Source organism: Cnephaeus nilssonii, assembly GCF_951640355.1.
Source record: "Cnephaeus nilssonii genome assembly, chromosome: 1".
In the NCBI taxonomy this organism is placed as follows: domain Eukaryota; kingdom Metazoa; phylum Chordata; class Mammalia; order Chiroptera; family Vespertilionidae; genus Cnephaeus; species Cnephaeus nilssonii.
In genome coordinates, this window is record NC_137072.1 from 16,187,721 (window position 1) to 16,212,061 (window position 24,341).

Genomic DNA, 24,341 nt, shown 5'->3' on the forward strand with positions numbered 1-24,341 from the left:
CAGCCATTTTCTCCTGAAGAGCTAACCCCTCCCAGCAGTCTCCAGGCAACCAATACAGCCACACCCATACTACACCGTGAGTGGTACAAAGGACACAAATCATCTGAATAGCACGGAAGAGCCCTCAGAGACTGGGTTGAAGAGAAGCTGTTCAGTCCTTGAAAGCAACCTCCCTAACTATAGCCCTGAAAGAAACACTTGAGAGATTAAGATTGACAGTGGGCAGGCAGGCTTAGTGGGCAGATTGGTCCTGCTTACTGGCAGTCAAGGCGGTAGAGATAGACACAAACAGAGGAGCAGTGAATCACTTGGAACTTCAACATGGTGCTGACTACCTAACAGGAAACTGAGAAGTGGCAGCCAGTACAGAAGTATGGGATCTTAAACCAGCCCCCATGAGGCATTAAAACTCGACTGAAATAAACAACACCTCACTTTTTTATTTTTATTTTATTTTATTTTATATTTTATTTAAAAACTTTTTTTCTTCATTTTCTTTGTATTTTTGTTTATTTTTTAATTTTGCACATTATTTTTTCCTCATTCCATTTTTTTTTACTAGAGGCCCGGTGCATGAAATTTGTTCATGGAGCGGGGGGTGGGTCCCTCAACCTGGCCTGCATCCTCTCCAACCTGGGACCCCTTGGGGAATGTCCGACTGCTGGTTTAGGCACAATGCTGCAGGGATTGGACCTAAACTGACAGTCGTTCATCCCTCTCACAATCTGGGACTGCTGGCTCCTAACCACTCACCTTCCTGCCTACCTGATTGCCCCTAACCGCTTCTTCCTGCCAGCTAATCACCCCCTAACCACTTCCCTGCCAGCATGAATAACGCCTAACTGCTCCCCTGCCAGCCTGATCACCCCCAAGTGCCCTCCCCTACAGGCCTGGTTGCCCCCAACTGCCCTCCCAACTGGCCTGATCGCCCACAACTGCCCTCCCCTGCCAGCCATCTTGTGGGGGCCATCTTGTGATGATGTCGCACATGACGCCACCTAGGCTTTCATTATATAAGATTATTATTTTATCTTATTTTTTTACTTTAAATTTTTTTCTTTCTCTTCCCTTTCTTCTTATCTACTCATTCTCTTTCTACCTTCTCTATACTGAACCGAGGTCCTCCCCATATTTATTTAATTCCTTAACCTTACTTTCAGTTTATAAGCTTTGCCTCTACAGATTCTGCCTCCACCCTCTTTTCTGGGTGTTTATTGTTTGCATTTTTTGGTTTATCTGTTTGTTCTGTGGTGTTTTCTCCCCATATATATTTTTTCTTCATTCTTCTTCTCTTTCTTTTCTCTCTTACCATTTTTTCTTTCCTTGATATCACTTTTGCTCTCTTTTCTATGGTAGTCACTTATATTGGGTTATCGGTGTTGAGAGTACATTCGTATTTTGTTCCCTTTGTGTCATGTCTTATTGAGTTGTATTTTGTGCTGTTTGGTCAATGTGGTACAGAGCAAGCCACATAACCAGATAATCTGACAGGAGACTCCATCCACAAATAGACAATAACACTCAAGACCCATCTACACCAAGAAAACACAAATATTCCAAGTAAGGGGCACCCCTAGATTGCCCAGCACAGAGGACTAGAGAGATTGCACTACTGGGTCCCACAAGACATCTACTATATAAGACAAATTCAAAAAATCTGGGTGGCATAGCAGTTAGATTTGATAATACATAGAAACAATCACAAAGGAACAGCAAAAATGGGGAGACAAAGAAACAACCCCCATTCAAAAGAAAAGGAGAAATCACCAGAAAAGGAAATAAAGGAAACAGAGGCAATCAATTTGTCAGAGAAAGAATTCAGAACAATGGTTATAAGGACACTGAAAAGGATGGAAGAAAAATTCAACAACATGTGTAAGAATCAAGAGGACATGAAGAAGAATTGAGAGTAAATGAAGAATGACACAGCCACAATAAAGAACACAATGGAAAGTTTCAACAGTAGAGTAGAAGAAGCTGAGGACTGCATCAGTGAGTTAGAATACAAGGTAGAAAAAAAAAAAAAACACCCAAGCACAGCAGCAACTGGAAAGAACTTAAAAAGTAGAAAGAGAACCTAAGGGAACTTTGGGACAACACAAAATGAAACAACATCCGCATAACAGGAGTTCCAGAAGGAGAGTAATATGAGCAAGGAATAAAAAAGCTGTTTGAAGAAATAATGAAAACTTCCCTTATGTTGGGAAGAAAAAGCCACACAATTCCAAGCAGCACAAAGAGTCCTAAACAAGATGAATGCAAAAAGACCCACACCAAGGCACATCATAATTAAACTGGGAAACATCAACAACAAAGTAAGAATCTTAAAGGCTGCCAGAGAGAGCCACAAAGTTACCTACAAGGGATCTCCCATTAGAATATCAACTGATTTCTCAACAGAAACACATCAAGCCAGAAGGGAATGGAATGAAATATATAAAGTGATGCAAAGCAAGGGACTGAATCCAAGAATACTATACCCAGCAAGGCTATCATTCAAAATTGAAGGTGAAATCCGGAGCTTCACAGACAAAAAAGGGCTAAAGGAGTTTATTACCACCAAGCAAGAAATGCTACAGGGACTGCTGTAAAAAGAAGAAATAGAAAGGGAAGTAGGAACACAGGCATAAAGAATAAAAATGGTGACTAACAAGTACCTATCAATAATAACCTTAAACATAAATGAATTAAGTGTTCCAATCAAAAGATAGGGTTGCTGAAATGGATAAGGAAACATGACCCATATATTTGCTGTCTACAAGAGACCTACCTCAGAACAAAGGACTCACACAAACTGATAGTGAAGGGATGAAAAAAATATTCAGGTGAATGAAAATGAGATAAAAACTAGGGAAGCAATACTTATATACCTGGCAAAAGTAGACCTCAAAATGAAGGCCATAACAAGAGATAAGGAGGGCCACTTCATAATACTAAAGGGAGAAATTCAACAAGAGGATATAACTCTGGTAAACATATATGCACCCAATATAGGAGCACCCAAATACATAAAGAAACTTCTGGAAGATATCAAAGGAGAGATCAACAGCAATACAATCATAGTAGGGGACTTTACTACCCCATTGACATCACTGGACAAATCCTCTAAACAAAATATCAGCAAAGAAACATCAATCCTAAATGACTCACTAGATCAGATTGACTTAATTGACATCTTCAGAATATTTCACCCCAAAGCTACAGAATATACATTCTTCTCAAGTGCACACAGGACAGTTTCAAAGATAGACCACATATTAGGACACAGTCAGTCTCTTCAAACTCAGGAATATAGAAATCATATTTTAAAAATGGGCAGAAGACCTGAATATACATTTCTCCCAAGAGGACATACAAATGGCCAAGAGACACACACACAAAAATGCTCAAAGTCACAAATAATCAGAGAAATGCAAATTAAAACCACAATGAGATATCACCTCACACCAGTCAGAAAGTCTATCATAAATATTTTTAACTCTATTTCAAGCCCATAATTTGGAGTTATGAAATACATAATGTCAAATCTGAAAGAAAAGATATAAAAATATTGATACACACACAAATGAATTTAAATATTCTTATAGTAAAACATGATGTAAAAAAATCCAATTTATGCCGAAACCGGTTTGGCTCAGTGGATAGAGGGTCAGCCTGCGGACTGAAAGGTCCCAGGTTCGATTCCGGTCAAGGGCATGTACCTTGGTTGCGGGCACATCCCCAGTAGGAGTTGTGCAAGAGGCAGCTGATCGATGATTCTCTATCATCGATGTTTCTAACTCTCTATCCCTCTCTCTTCCTCTCTGTAAAAAATCAATAAAATATATTTAAAAAAAAAAAAAAGAAAGAAAAAATCCAATTTAGAATAACTCTATTGGAAATATCAATGCTTCAAATAGCTCCACCATTAACATACCTTAAGCAGCCTGTAGTGATACCATGCCTCCCATCAGTGGTCATGTCTAATGGGTACTTCCTGTGCCAGAACTTACCCATTGTACTGATTGCCACTAATATTGGCTAGGATTCATTGAACAGAAATTAGCATCAGGCAAAAATTAAGGGGAAACCTGGGGCATTCTGTTGCTCTCTAAACAAAGATATTTTCAGAGATGTCTGGAAGCAAAAAGAAGAAAAAAAAGCTAACTTGGAGAGAACTCCCACTAAAAAAGGGGGTAACAAATTGAATATTAGAAAATAATAATTACAATAAATTGAAATGAGCTGACCTTGCCATCTAAGCAGTGAGTTCCTGATAATACTACAAAGTACATGTGACAAAAGTATCTTTTCCATACATATTTGAATTTCCGATATTAAAAAATTTGTGATATAGCAATATATATCAATGTATAACCAAATTATGTAAAGCTTATACTTAGTCTAGGTATGTCAAAAATAAGTTACCTAAGATGATTATACTACATTAGAGGCCTGGTACACAAAATTCATGCACTCGGGCGGGGGGCATCAGCCCGGCCTGAACCCCCTTGCAGTCTGAGAGCCCTTGGGGGATGTCTGACTGATGGCTTAGGCCCGCTCCCCCAGGGAAGCAGGCTTAAGCCAGCAGTTGGACATCCTTAGTACTGCCGCAGAAGTGGGAGAGGCTCCTGCCACTGCTGCTGCACTCGCCAGACATAAGCCCGGCTTCTGGCTAAAAGGGTAATATGCAAATCGACTGAACGGCGGAATGACCAGTTGCTGTGACACACATTGACCACCAGGAGGCAGACGCTCAAAGTAGGAGCTGCCCCCCGGTGGTCAGTGCACTCCCACAGGGCTGGCAAGCACTGGTGAGCACAGCAGCGGTGAGCGCAGCAGTGGTGGAGCGGACCTGAGCCATTGGTCGTACATTCCCTGAGGATTCCCGGACTGCGAGAGGGCACAGGCCCAGCTGAGGGACCCCCCCCCCACCCCGCCCCGCTCAAGTGCACAAATTTCATGCACCGGGCCTCTAGTTTATAATATTAAACCAACATTTATTGATATGGCATGTTGCCATTGTTATTTTACAAAGTAATCTACGTACCCTGGCTGGCTTGGCTCAGTGGATAGAGCATCAGCTAGCAGACTAAAGGGTCTCAGGTTCAATTCCAGTGAAGGGCATGTACCTCAGTTGCAGGCTTGATCCCAATGCAGGGAGCAACGAATTGATGTGTCTCTCTCACATCGATGTTTCTCTGTCTATCCCCCTCCACTCTCTCTAAAAATCAATGTAAAAATATCCTCAGGTGAGAATTAAAAAGGATAAAAATAAATAAAGCAATCGACAAAACAGCCTAAGAGGTATACTAACATGAATTTATTTCTTTATTGGAATATTTAAATATTCAGAGAAATATTATGTGTGTGCATGTACACAGTTAATAGGGTGGTGCTGGGATTGCAAATGATTTCTCTTTCTCTTTAAACAGATTTATACTCTAAATCATAAAATATTATATATTATTTAAAATTAAAAGCACTAACTCTAAAATTAACTGGCAGGTAAAAATTGAGAACTTTTCCCAAGAAATTCTAAGAAAAAAATCAGTTATATCATTTTCTATAAGAATTACAAGTATAGTTCATGGTGTGAGATAAAATCAAAAGTAGTTACTATATATATAAAAGGCTAAGCAACCGTCCAACCACCCAACCTTTTGACTTGTATCTATAACACACAATGACCACCAGGGGCAGACACTCTGACTGGTAGCTATGACACGCATTGACCACCAGAGGGCAGATGCTCAACACAAGAGCTGCTGAGCTGCGGTGACTTGGCAGCAGCAGTTCTTGGGTGACGCACCCTGGAACCAGAGAGAAGGGAGCCTGATTGCGGGGTGTGTAACCCGAGAACTGCCCTCTCACAATCTGGGACCTCTTAAGGGACCCAGTAATCCCACTTCTAGGAATATATCCCATGAAACTAGATACACCAATCAGAAAGGATATATGCACCCCTATGTTCATAGCAGTACAATTCACCATAGCTAAGATTTGGAAACAGCCTAAATGCCCATCAGCATATGAGTGGATTAGAAAACTGTGGTACATCTACACAATGGAATACTATGCTGCCATAAAAAAGAAGGAATTCTCATCATTTGCAGCAACCTGGATGGAATTGGAGAATATTATACTAAGTGAAATAAGCCAGTCAATGAAAGAAAAATACCACATGATCTCACTCATTTATGGATAATAAAGAACATTATAAACTGATGAACAAAAAGATAGATACAGAGACAGTAAAGCAACAAACAGACTTTCAAATTACAGGGGGAAAGTTAGGGAGAGGTGGGGGAGATAAGAAATCAAACGAAGGACTTGTATGCATGCATATAAGCATAAACAATGGACGCAAAACTCTGGGGGGTGAGGGCATGTATGGGTGTGGGGTGGGGGGGGTAATGGTAAGATATGTACACATATAATACCTCAATAAAAAAAGAGAAAAGTAAAAAAAAAAAAAAGAAAGAAAGAAAACTATGGTACATCTACACAATGGAATACTATGCTGCTATGAAAAATAAGAATTCTTACCATTTGCAGCAGCATGGATGGACCTGGAGAGCATTATGTTAAGTGAAATAAGCCAGGCAATGAAAGAAAAATACCACATGATCTCACTCATTCATGGAAAATAAAGAACATTATAACCTGATGAACAAAAAGATAGATACAGAGGCAGTAAAGTACGGAACAGACTGTCAAATTACAGCGGGAAGGCTGGGGAGTGCTGGGGAGGGGGGGAAAGAGATCAACCAAAGGACTAGTATGCATGCATATAAGCACAACCAATGGACACAAGACACTTGGGGGGGGGTGGGATGAGGGCATGCGACGGGGAAGCGGAGGCTAGGGGAAGATCAATGGGGGGAAAAAAAGGAGATATATGTACTGCTATATGTAATACTTTAAACAATAAAAAAAAAAATCTTAAAAAAAAAAGGCTAAGCAACCGTCCGACCACCCAACCGTCTGACTGGTAGCTATGACACACAATGACCACCAGGGGGCAGACACTCTGACCGGTAGCTATGACACGCACTGACAACCAGGGGGCAGATGCTCAACACAAGAGCTGCTGAGCTGTGGTGACTTGGCAGCAGCAGTTCTTGGGTGACGCACCCTGGAACCAGAGAAAAGGGAGCCTGATTGCGGGGTGTGTCACCGGAAAACTGCCCTCTCACAATCTGGGGCCCCTCAGGGGATGTCGGAGAGCTGGTTTCGGCCTGATCCCTGCAGGCCAGGCTGAAGGACCCCACCTGCCAGAGGGACCCTGCTCACTCTGCAGACACCCTTCGAGCCTCGGCGCCACCCAGGTGCAGCCGGCCAGGGAGGGACCGTGGGAGGTTGGCTCCAGGGTGTGCCCAGCCCATCTGGCCCAGTCCCGCCGGCCACCTTCTAATTAATTTCCTTTCAATGTGCACAAATCAATGCACCGGGGCAGTCGTATCAAATAATAAGGCAGGACTTTTTATAGTATAGTCAGAATGTACACAAATCATTTAGGGCAGTGGTCGGCAAACTCATTAGTCAACAGAGCTAAATATCAACAGAAGAAACGATTGAAATTTCTTTTGAGAGCCAAATTTTTTAAACTTAAACTTCTTCTAACGCCACTTCTTCAAAACAGACTCGCCCAGGCCGTGGTATTTTGTGGAAGAGCCACACACTCAAGGAGCCAAAGAGCCGCATGTGGCTCGCGAGCCGCAGTTTGCCAACCACGGATTTAGGGGAACCAATCCATTGTCATCTTGTATAGTGTACTTTCAAAAATCCAAACTAACCAAAGCTTCTCCTCTAACAACCCAGATTAGAGGTGAAAGTTAAACCTACCTTTTTGTCACTCTCTCTTCTATTTCTGCGCCGTTGTTCCTCTATCCCAACTTCTCTCTGAACACCTTCTGTAGACTTTGTCAGAAGCAACATCTCTTTTTTCTTCCATTCCTGGAGAGCACAGTGTTACTGCGGTTAATGTTTACAGTAACCCTTTGTATTTTTTCCACCACCAATAAGCAAATTAGTACAAGTCAAGAGCCTAACAGAAACCAGGTCAAGTGTAGGGAAAGTCATACATGGCTTTTGAATGGGCTTCTTTCCTTCCTGCACACTGACTAGGAATGCAGGCATGGTTATTTTTCACTAAATTTAAAAAGGTATCCCCCTCACATTGAGGGTGATCAAGGAGTTAAATGGTGCCTGGTAACTTCCACAATCCTCTCTTTAAGAACAGATATAATTTGTGGTGTCGGCCTCATTATTTTATGTAACAACTTGTATATCATAGCTGTGAAGAAAGATTAATGTGGGTAAATTACTTAGACGTGAAATGGCTTCAAGAAATATTATAGACAGCTAAAATTATTTTCAAATAAAACACTAGGCACAATTTTTCTCCTAATATTTTAAATGTATCTCTCACCTCTTCAAATTTTTTACGAAGAATATGTTTTCGTCTTGTTTGTTCCTGCTGTCGTCTTTTTTCTCTTTCCATCCAGAGGAGGCGCTGCTCTTCTTTTGTACGTCCACATTGGTCTAACTTCCTACTTATCATATCCAAATAACTAAATAAAAGTGCAAATGCAAGCAAAGGTGAATTGCATGTTTCCCTTATAGTGGCATTAGCTGCTTTGATACACCCAGACAACCTCCTTACTCAGTCTTATTTCTTGCACTATAAGAATTTTCAGTTTTTCTCTCAGTTCTATTCATGGATTTGTAAGCCAGCTCTCACCATGCTTTGTCATACAGATCTCTCTACCATGTCAGTATCTGTTCTTATGTCCAAGACAGTGGTAAAATGTGGAGCAGATTCCTTCAAAACATTTTTGCACAGTCCTAGCCATTTTGGCTCCGTGGACAGAGTGTCAACCTGCAGACTGAAGGGTCGTGGGTTCTATTTCAGTCAAGAGCAGGTACCTTGGTTGCAGGCTCAATCCCTGGCTCTCATGTGGGAGACAACCAATCGATGTCTCTCTCACATAGATGTTTCTCTCTCTCTTCCCCCCATTAATTCCACTCTCTGAAAATCAATAGAGAAAATACCCTTGGTTGAGGATCATCAACAACAAAAAAAAAACATTTTGCACAGTAATTATTCATAACTCAGTGGGTTTATGTATATGGGTTTGCAAAGAAGGCTACAATAACTGAACATTTAATTTCAAATCTAGAAAGAAAAAAAAAGTTGAATTTCCGAAGAAAAAGATGTGTCCTGGGTCCCCTGTGACTTACAGAGCCTTCAACATCTTCCATCTATAATCCGGGTCTCTGGTATGTCAATATGCTTATGGAACTACCACAAAATGGACCCACAGAATATAAAAGTCAGGCTATGTAGCCCAATCCCTCACCTTAATGAAGGATGAAAGAGGAGGAGGATAAACCGATAATATCCCTAAGATATGGGCTTGACCATGAAATGGTAATGGTTGAGCATGAGCAGGTAATATTTGAAGAGCTTAACATTTTCTTTTGGGGACAATGCATCTCTATATTGGCATTAGATATAGTTTAGCCAAACCTCTATTTTTGACTTTGCATGAACTTCCTTAAATTCAATGCTGTCAGCCCTTAAAGATGAATCATAAAAAGCTACTGCTAAAGGCTGCTGCTAAAAGATCGTTTTCCTCCATTTGCAACTACAGAAAGAATTTTGGATCTCATTTGTCCTTTAGTTATCAGTTTGGATTACCTCTTGTACTCCCAGAAACCCTGCTCTTCCCTTCCCTTGACACTCAAGTTCCCAATTTCTGTACCTCTTGGTCTCCCTTCCTCTCTATACTTAGGTCAATAGTGGAATTAAATGGTGTCTAGTACATTTTTAAAAATTTCTAGCTTCAATTCTTTCTAGCATTTTTCCAACTTATTTGAGTCCCCAATCTATACATAAAATATGCATTCACTTCCATCTTACCTGGGCCCTTCTACTGGCTCCGGTTCCTTAAAAGATTGGGCTTCCTCCCATAACAACCAATTTTGGAACAGTGCATCATCAGGAAGTCCACGTAGTTGATTGTTTTCTTGTAATTTATTTATTTGTTTTGCAAGCATTCCCTATTTTAAAAAGTGTGTATCATATAAATGCATATATCTGTATGTGTGTAAATTTATACATATTTATAATGTTTTTAAAATTTACAGAAATGAGCCCGGCTGGTGTGGCTCAGTGGTTGAGCATCGACCTAGGAACCAGGAGGTCGGGGTTCGATTCCTGGTCAAGGGCACATGCCCGGGTTGCGGGCTCCATCCCCAGTGGGGGGCGTGCAGGAGGCAGCTGATCAATGATTCTCTCTCATCATTGATGTTTCTCTCTCTCTCTCCCTCCCTTCCTCTCTCCCCCTCCCTTCCTCTTTAAAAAAAAAATTTACAGAAATGAATTGTCCTTTGACATACCTTTTTATACTTACTGTTTAGTAAACTTCTTGTACTTTCTAAATAACTAAGTCTGTTTAACTGCATTTAAATCTATTTTGAATCCATTACAGACACGGGTAACTGAACCAAAGTAAAAACGTATCTCTCTAAAAATGAAAAGTAAATATCTCATTGTACATTTCCATCCATTCTGAAAAAAATTAAATGAAAGTATGGAAGAAGGACAAGAGAAACTCTAGACACAGAGGGGGAAACAGAGAACACTTAAAGGTAAAGGTAGGTTATTCTCATTTCTAAACCACTCTCTCAACTGTAGAACATAAATTTGTAAAAGTATACATACACATACCTTTCTTGACCCTAAAATCCAAATTCACTCATGGGCATGTGTTTGCATCACACACACACACACACACACACACACACACACACACACTAATTTTGAGTCAAATATTGAAAGGAGCCTGGCCAATGTGGCTCAGTTGCTTGACTGTTGTCCCATGCACCAAGAGGTTGCTGGTTCCATTTTGGTCAAAGCATTCCCCTCATGTCACATGTCTGGGTTTCAGGCTCAATTCCCATAGCGGACAGACCGGAGGCAGCCACTCCATGTTGAGCTCTCATATCAATGCTTCTCTCTTCTCTCTCTCTCTAAAAAAATCAATAAAACTATTCTTTTGTTAAAATAAAAATTTTAAAATTGAAGAGAAGTCACTATCCATACCCACTCTCTCTACCCCTAATCATTTCACTTTACCTTTAATATAATTTTTTACTGGATGAACACAGCTACATGTGCATAAGTACATACACACAGTGTACAAGTTCTTGAGTCACCTGTAGGACATTATAACTATTCACACTGTTTCTCTCCTGTTACTCAAGCTGACTTTGGTTCCAGTTTAAAAATCTTGCTGCCACAATAGATTATTCCTATTGGCCCCAAATCAGAAGAAACACACTGGATTAGCAAGTTAGTTACTAAATTATACCCAACTGCCACTGGCATATTAATAGATGGCCTGGTCCCTTTCCATTTCTTGGCCCAATAAAACCACCTCAAATTCTTCTTTATTCCTGCTCTAAATTTTCATTTGGAAAAAATATTTAATTAGTCGGTCATAATAAAAGGTAAAAGTATTATAAGAAAATACTTTTTATACAAGTAAACCTTTCTTCCAAACCTTATGTAAGAAAACAAATTTAACTATTTAACTTACTTGTTCTTTTAAGTAGTGCCTTTCGAAGTCTAATTTCAGACTTGTAAGATATTGCCTATACTTGTTAAACTCAGCCAAGTTACATACAATCTAAAAAACAAAACAATAACAAAAAAATGTAAATTTAAACATTTAAAAATCATAGCAATCACTTTCTGAAGGAAAAATGTTAATAATATACAATTTGATAGCATTTTGGTATCAAGAGTAATAAATTGCTAACAATTTTGTAAGTAGTATCTCTCTACAATTGTTAAACAACAAGACATTTCTAAGCCTCATTACTTTTTTAAAATGACTTATGAATTTAGTACACATAATTGGAGTTAGTAGAATAAAATACCAATCTATGTATATAAAAACCTAATATGCTAAGTGTCTGACCAATTGGTTGACCACTTGATCAGTTGCTATTACACACACTGACCAACAGGGGGAAGACACTCCCACCAGTCAGTTAGCTTGCTGCTGGAGTCCCACCAATTGGGACTGGGCGAGATGGGCCACCACGCCCTGGAGCCAAACTCCCATGGTCCCTCCCCAGCCTCTAAAATATTTCTTCTAATTAATGTACTTTCAATGTGCATGAATTCATGCACTGGGCCTCTAGTGTAATAATAATTACATATTCAATACATATCTACACTAATAAAAGAGAAAGATGCAAATTGACCATACCTTCACGACACCCACCAGCCAATCAGGACTGAGTATGTAAATTAACCCAACAAACATGGTGGGTTAATTTGCATATGCAGGCGCCGAGTGCCCAGGGGCGGGGCGGGATGCTTGTGTCATCACAGGCATTCTGCACTGCCCCAGCAGCTCCGGGCCTCTGGGCAGCGTGGGAAGGCAGAAAGGCAGCTCCGGCCAGAGCGAAGGCGGTGCCGGCAGCCAGGGGAAGGTAGGCCCATTCTTGCATGAATCTTCGTGCATCGGGCCTCTAGTTAGAATATAAAACTATTCTTACGTTTTATCAAGATTGTATCAGGCTAATATTGCTGTGTTCCTAATTTTTTTTTTCTTTTTAAAAAATATGGAAGGCATCATGGATTTGCATGTCATCCTTACACAGGGGCCATGCTGATTTCTCTGTATCATTCCAATCTTAGTATATGTGCTGCCAAAGTAAGCACCCGTGTTCCTATTTTGTCTTTAGTTTTTAAAAATTTCATAAGACATAATCCTTGACAAGCATACAAAATCATGGAGACAGAGATAGAGAACTATGATACAGTCAGAAAAATATTTTTATATCCTCAAATTATTTAGTTATCATATTTTGATATTATAAATAAAAAAGTTGGAAGAAGTAGTATCATTTAGAAACACAACTGTTGTTTGATTTCCTTTGACCCAAAATACTAAGTAATTTATACAATTTCTCATTAAGTATCTCTCATGACCAAGTTAAAAGTGAAACCCCTCCCCCACCGCCCACCCCAGTGAGGTATAGAAGCCAGTTTATATCAAGTCTTGGAAGTCTTCAATGATTAAAAAGAAGTCATCTTCAACCCACTTCATCATTGCTGGTGATGTAGCCTCCTTTCTTTAATCTCCTCCGGATATCTTCACGTGAATGGTATGCTCTTAAATGTGGATCATGAAGACTATTATATTGGTTGTCCAAAAGTCGACAATAAGGATCAGTCAGATTAAAACCATAAGAAGGTTGAAAAAGCTGCAAACACAGATTTAAAAAGATGACAAATGTAAAGTTAGAAAATGACTGGAATGTTTGTTCAAAATAAAGCATGCAAGAAGAATTTGACGTGGGGAAAACCAGCAACAGAAAGATTTGGATTGTGTAATGCTAATTGCTTATTCCTACCCACCCACCCCCACCCATACATATACACACACACCTGACCTGAATTATTCTAAAAACCCACCCTCACTCAATTCCTCCACTGATCTACATCAGTCTCTGCCCCTGAGCCAGAAAAGAAAGGAAGAGAGGAAATGAAAGAGACTAGGATAAAATGTGTTTTAATGGATAAAGCTAATGCTAAGTTCTCCATTTCCTCCCTTTCTCTTCCAGGTTGAGGCACTGCATTCAAAGTATAAAGAAATAATATTAACTATGACTGTTACATCTCAATAATCTAAAGTGAAGAAATTGGAAAATCTTTTTCCAAGATGCATGGAAACAAGTTTATCAAATAATAATAGAAGTAAAGTTTAGATGTTAAAAATGATGGATTAAAGAGTTATTGTTTCTTGGGATCTTATCTAATACAAGAAATCAAACAATCTCAAGTGCTACAGTCAAGAAAAAAATCAAGATCTGGATTTTAAAGTTCAATATGTGAGAGGAGGTATGAAAGACCCCAACTGGAGGAAGCTGAGATTCTGTGTGGGAGTAAGACTGGATAGGAAAGTTGGGGAAAATCATGGAGACTCTTCGGGGAGGCAGAGCCTTCTCCCATTAAAGTGAAGCATAACCAATGGATGCAAACACTGGGGGGTGAGGGCATGTATGGGAGTGGAGGGGGGGGCAATGGTAAGATATGTACACATATAATACCTTAATTTTAAAAATGGAGAAAAAAATAAAGTGAAGATAAAGTACTGAAGCAGGTCAACTCATTTCAATTCCATTTTATTGTCACTGTTGTTATATTTCTCTCAAAAAAATCATAGAGGAGTTTCTATAATGAGAGTTTCGTACAATTTATGATTGGTTAAAATCATAACATAATTAAATGCCAGCCAACACCAATAATTTTCCACCTTTGAACCAAACATATTTATTTCTGAGTAAATAAAATCTCACTAAATAAGTATATTTTGTGTTGTTACAAAGAAAAGTTAATATGCTTCCAAAACTTGAGAGAACTAAGAATAACACCTGTCCATCCCATGATTCTGTGCAAGCCATACTAGATGAAGTTGCTTGGCATGAATGCTAAACAATATCTTGGTTTACATGTGGGTTTGAGTTGATTTTTTTTTTCTGGGACTGTTAATGCAAATTTCCTTAATGGAGTTTGTATAATGTAGCACCTGACTTTAAAAGCAAGTAGAAATTGGCAAAGTCAACCAATGTCAAGACAGAAATTACCTTTTTATTTAACTTTGTGGTATAGTATAAATTATTGCTCCCTGGGATCACAGGCAGCTTGACCCCAAGAGGCAGATCCAGTAGTGCAGTCACTCCAACTCCAGGGAAGTGGGCTTTGTGCACACCCTGTCAGGAACAATTGGAGAGTTTTGTCTTTCCTTTTAGGCTTTATTTACTTAGTTCAAGTCTATCTACCCTTACTTTAACCAAAGAAGCAAAGGGTCATACAGTCAGGGTAAAGGGGCCTGGCCTGCCAGACAGCCCTGAAGACCTTCTGGTCTGTCCCTAGCCAGTTGCTGTTCCCCACTGCACTGCATGAGGGCATCCCAAGCACCACAGTTACACCCGTGGGATCTGTCTGTGGCTCTCCTTGCCCCGCCCCACAGGAAAGCAGAGCCTCCTGCCACTCACATCTCCACACTGCTGGCCGTTGTTGACCACGCTGCTAGAGTTCTTCCTGGTGGTAGCCCCGCTGGAAGCCTTGGAGAGGGTGCTAAGGTACTGCTCCATAGTAGGCGTAGGCCCCTGCCCTCCTCATCTCTTGTCCCAACAGCCCAGAATGCCCAGTACCCCCTGGTCCCCAGGCCCCACTGTCTCAAAGTTCCAAGTTGGAATGTGGGGGCCCCAAAGGGCCTCAGAGGGCTGTCCCCTCTTGCTTGAGGCTCAAGTCCCAAAGTTGGAGAAAACCGTGTTAAGAGGCACACAGTCAAAGTATAATTTCTCTGAAACCAACAGTCAAACCAAACCCCAAATCACAACATATAATGCTTTGCTGGCGCATAGCTGGCTAATTTCTTCTGGCCTCCAAGGAGCTCTGGTTGCAGAAAAAAGAAAACTCCAGGAGTGACTGTACCAACCATTCTAGGGCCAGAGGCCTGGCTTTCCACCTGTCCCCTCGCAGACACGATGACCACACCCTGTCCCAGGCTCCTGCAACCACTTCCCACTCCAGGTCCCAATGACGTTACTTTTGACCCTTGTTTCTCATCCAGTTAATCTGACTGCTACCTTTTATCCTTCCTGATCCTTTAGTGTCCACTGTCACCTCTCTTGCTTTAAGCCAGGGGTCCTCAAACTTTTTAAACAGGGGGCCAGTTCACTGTCCCTCAGACCGTTGGAGGGCCGGACTATAGTTTAAAAAAAAAACTATGAACAAATTCAGTAGAAGCTGCGTGCACAGATGGGCGAGAGGGGACTGCGTGCCACCCCCAGTCCCAGCGGCCACTGCGAGGCTGGGGCTGGGGGCGGGCTGGAGCAGAGACACAACACACAGGGGCGCCTGCTCCAAGCCTCCACTGCACAGCTGGTAGCACACCCCCACCCCACCTGACACACACCAGGGGTCCTCTGCACATGAGCTACAGAGAAAACACCTTTTCTGACCACTCATTGGCTAAGCTCCCTGTACACCACCACTCGCAGTGCTCTTGGTCACTTGGGTAATATGAATCCAAGAAGATGATCTAGGGTTTTTCCCCCTCACTCCTGGAGGAAAAAACAAAGGTCCGCTGCTGGAGGGGCTAAGAAATGTCATATCCTGCCCTAGCCAGTTTGGCTCAGTGGATAGAGCCTCGTCCTGTGGACTGCAGGGTCTGGGTTTGATTCTGGTCAAGGGCATGTACCTAGGTTTCAGGCTCCTCCCTGGCTGGGGCCCAGGTCAGGGCTCATGCAGGAGGCAATCAATCAAAGTGTCCCTCTCACACTGATGTTTCTTGCTGTCTTTCCCTCTCTCTTCCCCTCTCTCTAAAAATCAATGGAAACATATCCTCAGGTGAGGAAAAGAAAGAAAGAAAGAAAGAAAGAAAGAAAGAAAGAAAGAAAGAAAGAAAGAAAGAAAGAAAGAAAGAAAGAAAGAAAGAAAGAAAGAAAGAAATGTCATATACTATGAAAGACACATCTTGAAAATGCCTAAAGAAAGTTGTCATTTTTTCGTGGTGAAGGGACTGGAGTCTGTGTTGATTAAAACACCTGACGGCTACAGCAGCCGGCAGTGGCAGCTTCAGTGGGGTAATGGGGGTGGCGCCTTGCCCTGATCAGCCTGGTCCCCTCCAGCAGAGAGAGGCCAGACTGTGGCTTAGGCCTGCTCCCCACTGGGAGCAGCAATATTAGCATTACTTATATTTCAGCTCGAAATAAGAGGAAAATATGAATTGGCCATTTTTCATTCTGCTAGATGAGAAAAAAGTAAAACTTTTCACATTACCTATATAGAACTTTCATGAAAACATCTTATAAACAATGTTTTCTTCTTTGTAACCAGAAGACTCTTCTAAGAGTAAAATATTTCACCCAATACATGATGCAAAGTCTTTTGCATTTCTAAAGTATTTTTCAGTGCCACTTTTGCATATTATACTGATGAAAATAGGGCTTGATGATAATATAATGTGAAAATTAACTGGGAGGTGCAGTCCAAAGATCTGAATCATGACACTGTTTTTACATTGTAATTCAGTACTTCTTTGATTGTTAAGTAGTGTCATATTTTTCTACAATAAGCAATACTTTACTAATATTCTTAATATAAAATGTTTTATCACAGTAAATTGCCAAGTTCTTTTAAAAAAGGATATATTCTTTGCAAAACTTCATTAAATACTGCTTTTCCAATCATCTACAGTTACTGTGACCTAATATAAAAATGGATAGTTATATATTATCTAAAACACATTGTAAATAATTCAGAACTGAACACAACTACACATGAATATTCAAGATTGCCTCTACTTCATATGCTTTATCTTACTGCTACAATTATATAGGCTTTTGAGATCGAGAGGTATTTGGGTATTTACAAAGAAAAAGGCAACAACCCCCTGTAGCTCTCAATCTTTGCAATCATTTGTGGTATTTTAAAAATCACAATGATAAATATGAAGTCACTGCCACTTGCAAAGTTGTTGGGTTTTCCCTTTCACTCAATGAATTATAGTAACAAGGGAGAGAACACTTGATATCAAAACTGTCCTGGAAAATCTAATTTATCTTAATGGTTTATAATGTCACCATAGAAGAGTTAAAGCAAGACACTGAGGGCAAGAAACAACAACTTATGAAACAGAAGTCCAGGGAACCAAGATTTAGTCCTATCCTCTCTAAAAAAATGCAGGGACACTTCCAAGATAGAATGGGAATTATGGGGCCAAGTCTAAAGGTATAATAATAACAGTTAACATTACTGAACAGTTACAATGCCAGGAACCGTTTTAGTGCTTTACCTGTATTAATTATTTTATTTCTCCAACCCTATTTGTAGTAATTATTATTATCCCCATTTACAATAAGAAAACTGAGCCATAAAGAAAATAAATAATTTGCTCAAAGTCATGAAGCAAGCTATGAAGTTAGATCATAACCACTAAATATGCACTATCAATATAGTAGCCACTTAGAGACATGTGACTATTGAGAATCTGAAATGTTATTAATATAAATTAATATTTCCTTTAAGTATAAAATACACACTAGTTTAGAAGACTTGGTACACACACACAAACACATAGCATATAAAATATCTCATTAGCAAATTTAATAATGATTATAAGTTTACATATTTTTGATATGTTTATTTAAATAAATATACTATTAAAATTAATTCCACCCTTCTTTTTCACTTTTATAATGTAGTATCTAGATATTTTTAAATATATTTTTATTGATTTTTAGAGAGAGAGGAAGGGAGAGGGAGAGAGAAATAGAAACATCAATGATGTGAGAGAAATAGCAATTGGCTGCCTCCTGCATGCCCCCTACTGGGGATCAAGTCCACAACCTGGGTATGTGCCCTGACCAGGAATCGAACCAATGACCTTTTTTTTTTTTTTTTAAATATATATTTTATTGATTTTTTTACAGAGAGGAAGGGAGAGGGATAGAGGGTTAGAAACATCGATGAGAGAGAAGCTTAGATCAGCTGCCTCCTGCACGCCCCCTACTTGGGATGTGCCCGCAACCAAGGTACATGCCTTGACCAGAATCGAACCTGGGACCCTTCAGTCCCCAGGCCAACGCTCTATCCACTGAGCCAAACCGGCGAGGGCGAACCAATGACCTTTTGATTCTTGGGTGGACGCTCAAACACTGAGCCATATCTAGCTGGGCCCTTAATAATTTTAAATTAAGTATGTGCCTTGCATTGTGTTTCTGTTGGACAGTGTTACACTGGACCATGCTACCACCCTTCATATATATTCTTTAAAAGAAACAAGTTCTTTCTAAAGAAAAAAGTTTCATTGTTTCTGCAAAGGGTAAAAGATTATGAATCATGACAGCTCACATAAATGATTAAAACAAAGCTCTTCTGGCTGCCAAATATAAACAAATGGCCTACCATCTAAATAGTAACAATTAAAGGATTTTAAGCAACTATAAGCACTCTCACTTTAACACCTACTCAGAAATATCTTTTTGTAAACTAAACTTTTTCCAAAATTTTAATTAAAATTGAAGTAACAATCAATTCATTATTGCTGAATGTTAAAACCTTTGGGATAAAGGTTTCTGGAAAAAAGACAGTCATAAGTTTGTAATGCACAGATTTGGTGGTCTGCACCTTAACTAAGTCTTCAACTTCAGTATTACCAGTAGTGAGACAACCTGACATTGTATACATCCTGATGGGCTCCAGCAAGAAGCATGTAATATTCTTGCTAAAAGTGTTTAACTTAAATCTAAGCATGAAGAAATGATTACATAAATTCAGAATGTGAGACATTCTAACTGCCTAGACTCTTCAAAAAGAAGTCAGTGTCATGAAAAACAAAAACAAGGGGGTTGCTTGATTAAAAGAGACTTAACCTTTTGCACTCGGATGTCGAGTGTGACTCGACACGGTTAGCATTAGAATAAAGGAATCGAGAAAAAAGCAAGCGAGTGCAAAGGGTTAAGAGACAAAAACAAATGCAATAAGTGATCTTTTATTGGGTCCTGGTCTAAAAAGAAACATTTAGGGAATAATTGGGTGAATTTAAGTTTTTAGCATATTAGATAATATTACTGAATTAATTTTCATTTTCTTAGATGTGATTAAGAGTACTTTTATGTAGGAAAATGTCCTTATTCTTAGATACTTCTGCAGTATTAAAACTTTGAGATGAAAACACTACATTGGGGTGTTGAATGTCTAAGCAATTACAATATACCAGAAATTATGCAACATGTAGCATATGCTCTTAGGCATAAGGACTCAAGAAAATTCAGATAGGTGAAATTAATTATAGAACCCAGAAGAACTGTAACTTACAGAAAAATAACCTCTATGGCCTAAATGAAACAGTGGACATTTGTTGGTTCTTCAGCTTTTCCATTGATCATTGAAGCTTCAATAAATTCCTTTTTTGCTGAAGTTAGTTAAAATTTGTGATGCTTCAATAAAAAATAAAAAACACTTAATATTCTGAGTATATACGATTTAAAACAGATTTACTATCACATTTTCATATAATTAAAGAGTTAAAAATTAATAAAGTGACACAGCATCTTAAGTGTTCCCAATATTCTGCCACTTTGAGATAATCTATTAACTATCAAAAATCTACATTTTAGCCCTAACCGGTTTGGCTCAGTGGATAGAGTGTCGCCCTGCGGACTGAATGGTCACAGGTTCGATTCAGGTCAAGGGCTTGTACCTTGGTTGCGGGCACATCCCCAGTAGGGGGTGTGCAGGAGGCAGCTGATCGATGTTTCTCTCTCATCAATGTTTCTAACTCTCTATCCCTCTCTGTAAAAAATCAATAAAATATATTTTTTTAAATCTACATTTTAGCTATTTGAAAAGAAATGTTTCTAATTTTAGGATCTAGGACTTGACCTTTATAAAAAACCATGAAAATAACATATCCTTCTTAGTAACATAATTTATTATTTTACTTTTTCATTTTTGAGGTTAAACGTCACTCCTCACTACTATTTCTAAAGGGCACTTCTAACAGCTTTGATTACCTTGCTTTGTTCAGGGAAACTAGGTAAAATAAAATGAAGATTAGATAGAGTAAAAGGCTCTGAATAATAACCTAATTACCGCCAATTCAAAAATGTGTTTTACATTTTTAGAGAGCAGAGTTTCAAGGGCTTAAGTCAGTAACAATTATATCAAAGATTTCTGGATGTCAATGGTTCTTGAAAATACATATTCATACATTAATTCTTTCAAAAACATTTCTAAGAACCTACTATATATATAAGAGCAAAAAAAAATTATTTTGTTGTTTATGGTTTCTCATCCCACTCTAACCCACTTCCATCCCCAAAATATAAGCTTGATGAGAGCAAGAACCTTGCCTGGAATCTATGTGGGTACTCAATAAATATTTGTTGAATGAATGAAGGATCCTAAGCACCTAAGTTACAACAATAAGACACTAGTTAGCCTCTGGACCTGCAGCAGGTGTAACTCACAGTGCCCATATCATCCAAGCAGCTACTAAAGATAGCAAGACTGCGAGTCTAGACCCGGCAGACAGAGCCAGTGGGGGGGGGGGGGGGGGGGGGTTGGGAGGAGGGGGAGGAAGCTGCAGTTTCTATTGCCTTTTTGTTTTAATATCTAAACCCAGAGCACAGAGTTTTCAGTTGCAACTACACACCCGAGGCATTGGTACAGGAAGGGAGGCGTAGACTTGAGGTGCCTGAGGACAGGTGGGGGTGGGAAGCAGGGCAAGGAGACTTGGTAAAAAAGTAGTCTGGAGTCCTGCATAGGGTCATTCATATGCTTTCAAACTGAAGCAGCCACTTTCCCTGGGAGGAGCTATGGGGGGAGGGGGGAGGGGGGAGGGCGAGTGGGGAGAGGACCCACCCTAGGTGATACAGCTTGCCAAATCCCAAATCCCACTTCTAGGAATATATCCTAAGAAATCTGAAACACTCATCAGAAAAAAATATATGCACCACTCACTATGTTCATAGCAGCACAATTTACAATAACTAAAATTTGGAAACAGGCTAAGTGCCCATCAGCAGATGATTGGATTAAAAAATGGTGGTACATTTACATCATGGAATACTATGTAGCAACAAAAAAAGAAAGAACTCTTACCCTTTGCAACAGCATGGATGGACCTGGAGAGTATTATGCTAAGCAAAATAAGCCAGTCAGAAAAGGATAACTATCACATGATCTTATTCATATGTAGAATCTAATGAACCAAATAAACTGATGATCAAAAATAGACACAGAGACATAGAAGCCTGAACAGACTATTGAACCTCAGAGGGAAGGCAGGGGAGGATAGGTGGGAAGCGATCAACCAATGACCTTGTACACATATATGCATAACCTGTGGACACTGACAATGGGATGGTGAGGGCCTGGGGGATGACGGGAGCAGGCTAGAGAAATCTGGAGAAAAGGAGGACCAATATAATACTTACAACAATAAGGATTTTTTTAAAAAAGAGTAACAACACCAACCATTAAAAAAAGAGAGAGACATGAGTTATCTACCCTCACATACAAATACAATCAAAGCTCACACAAACACAGCCACAACAATGTGGTGGGCGCCAAGAAAGGGTGTGTGTAAGGTACAGAGAGATCTGGCTGAGAGAGTCAGGGAAGAGATCCATGCAAAATGTGATTATTGACATGAAACCTGAGGGAGGAAGAGGTGACAACAAGTGAAAAGCAGGATGTAGCCAAAGGACCATCAGGAGCCAAGGCCTAGAAACCAGGTGGTAGTGGAAGAGGCAACGTACTCAAGGAAATTCAGAATTGGGTAGGAAAGGACTAGATTGTGAGGATTTTGTATGCTTAGTTAGGAAGTTTGGCAAGGGCTTTAGATGAGGGATGAGCACTTTCTTCTTATTAAAAGGATCATTCTTGCTGCAAAATGGAGTTTAACTTTGAGAGAACAAGGCTAAAGATAGGGAAACCAGTTAGGAAGCCATTGCAGTAATCTCAGGTGAAACTTGAAGTCCTGTTGCACAAGTACCAAGAGCGACTAAGAGAAATGGACAGATGAGATGAATTTTTAGGGTGAAATCAATAAGCCTTCGAGAAGGACTAAAAATGGAAATGAGTGTGAGTTAATGTGGAGTAAGGGTGATTGAGGAGTCAAAGATGACTGACAAGTTTCTGGGTTGGACAATAGCTAAATAGAGGTGTCAGTCACTGAGAAAGAAGACACTGTGGGAGAGATCATGGTGTCTGCTGTAGAGATGCAGAGTTTAAGACAATTATGGGACATGTAAGCTTGGAACTCAGTAGAGATTCAGGATGGAGATACATGTTGAAAGTGAAGTTACAAGATAAAATGAGATAGACTAAGAAATGTAAAATCTGAGGAAAGCTGAGGACCACATTCTACAGAATACTGGCATTTAAGAAAAAAAGCCTGTAAAAGTCCCAGAGGTCAGAGGACAAGAGAACATGGCATCCCCAGGAGCCAAAGAAATATTTAAAGGAGGATTAATGGCTGAGCTGGACACACATGACCCAGGCAAGAACAGATGTCAGACTACAGTGCGCTCAGGAACAAGATGGAGCAGGAAGAAACAAGGCCTGTAAAATGTAGAACAGCACTTCTCAAATGAATCACCTGGTTAAATCAGTAGTTGGAGGTTCTACATTTCTAATGAATATCCAGTTGATGCTGATTCTGCCAGTCTACAAGCAACACTTTTGAGAGGCAAGGATATAGAGACCACTTTCAAAAAGTTTGGCTATAAAGTGTAGAGGAAAGAGAGGTTGGTAAATCAAGAAAAATGAGTCTGCTCTTCTTTTATAGTCTTTGTAATAGAGGAGAGACTTGATATGATGAAAGATGGAAAGAACCAGATGGTAAGATAAAATACTTGGGCAAAAGAGGATAAAATTAGGATCCAGGCTTCTGGCCATAGTGGAGTAATTAGGACTAGACTTCCCTTCCTGTCTCAGACAACTAGAAAACTGGACAAAAATCAATGAAACAATGCTGTTCAGATACTGGGCAACAGGCAGCACAAGACTGTGACTCCTGAGAGAAAGAACACAAACAAAGTGAGCCTTAAAATTAGCCTGTATTACAGCTTAAAGATATCCCATCTTTCGAAGCCTCAGCATAAAGAAGAGAAAAGCAAAGAGATCTCCTAAGTCTTACATAGTTGAAGAGACAGATCAAAGATGGGTAGACTAAGGTGACAATTTTCTGGACAGAGTACAGAAGAGGAAGGAGCAGAGAGACAGACAGAGACAGAGAGAGAAAGAGAGAGAGGGGCATATGCAAACACACACACACACACATACACACATACACACACACACACACACACACACACACGTTCACATACAAACAAACCCTGGAATTTGGTGGAAGAGTCCCCTTGAATCTTTGGATGCGTACACATGTAGGGTGAGGGGACTAAAATTATACAAAGTACTAGAGGCCCGGTGCACAAAATTTGTGCACTGGGGGGTGGTCCCTCAGCCCAGCCTGCGCCCTCTCACAGTCCAGGAGCCCTTGGGAGCAGGCCTAAGCTGGCAGTTGGACATCCTTAACGTTGCCGCAAACGCGGGAGAGGCTCCCACCATTGACGCTGTGCTTGGGAGCCATGAGCCGGCTTCTAGCTAAGCGGCACTCCCCTTGTGGGAGCACACTGACCACCAGGGAGCAGCTCCTGCATTGAGCGTCTGCCCCGTGGTAGTCAGTGTGCGTCATAGCGACCGGTCATTTGCATATTAGCTCTTTATTATACAGTATGTTTTCTAACCACAGTGA

General features: G+C 40.1%; 1 protein-coding gene across 1 annotated transcript in view; it reads right to left on the bottom strand.

The window, feature by feature from the left end:
- LOC307102527 (fibrous sheath-interacting protein 2-like) overlaps positions 1-24,341 on the bottom strand; it is a gene marked incomplete at both ends in the record, with an annotated part of 112,008 nt that overhangs the window by 22,944 nt on the left and 64,723 nt on the right. The window contains 6 exons of the mRNA XM_079776125.1: positions 7,828-7,938; positions 8,414-8,555; positions 9,908-10,047; positions 11,589-11,678; positions 13,108-13,269; positions 14,653-14,778. Coding sequence (XP_079632251.1) covers positions 7,828-7,938; positions 8,414-8,555; positions 9,908-10,047; positions 11,589-11,678; positions 13,108-13,269; positions 14,653-14,778 — 771 coding nt within the window. The remainder of the gene's footprint in view (positions 1-7,827; positions 7,939-8,413; positions 8,556-9,907; positions 10,048-11,588; positions 11,679-13,107; positions 13,270-14,652; positions 14,779-24,341) is intronic.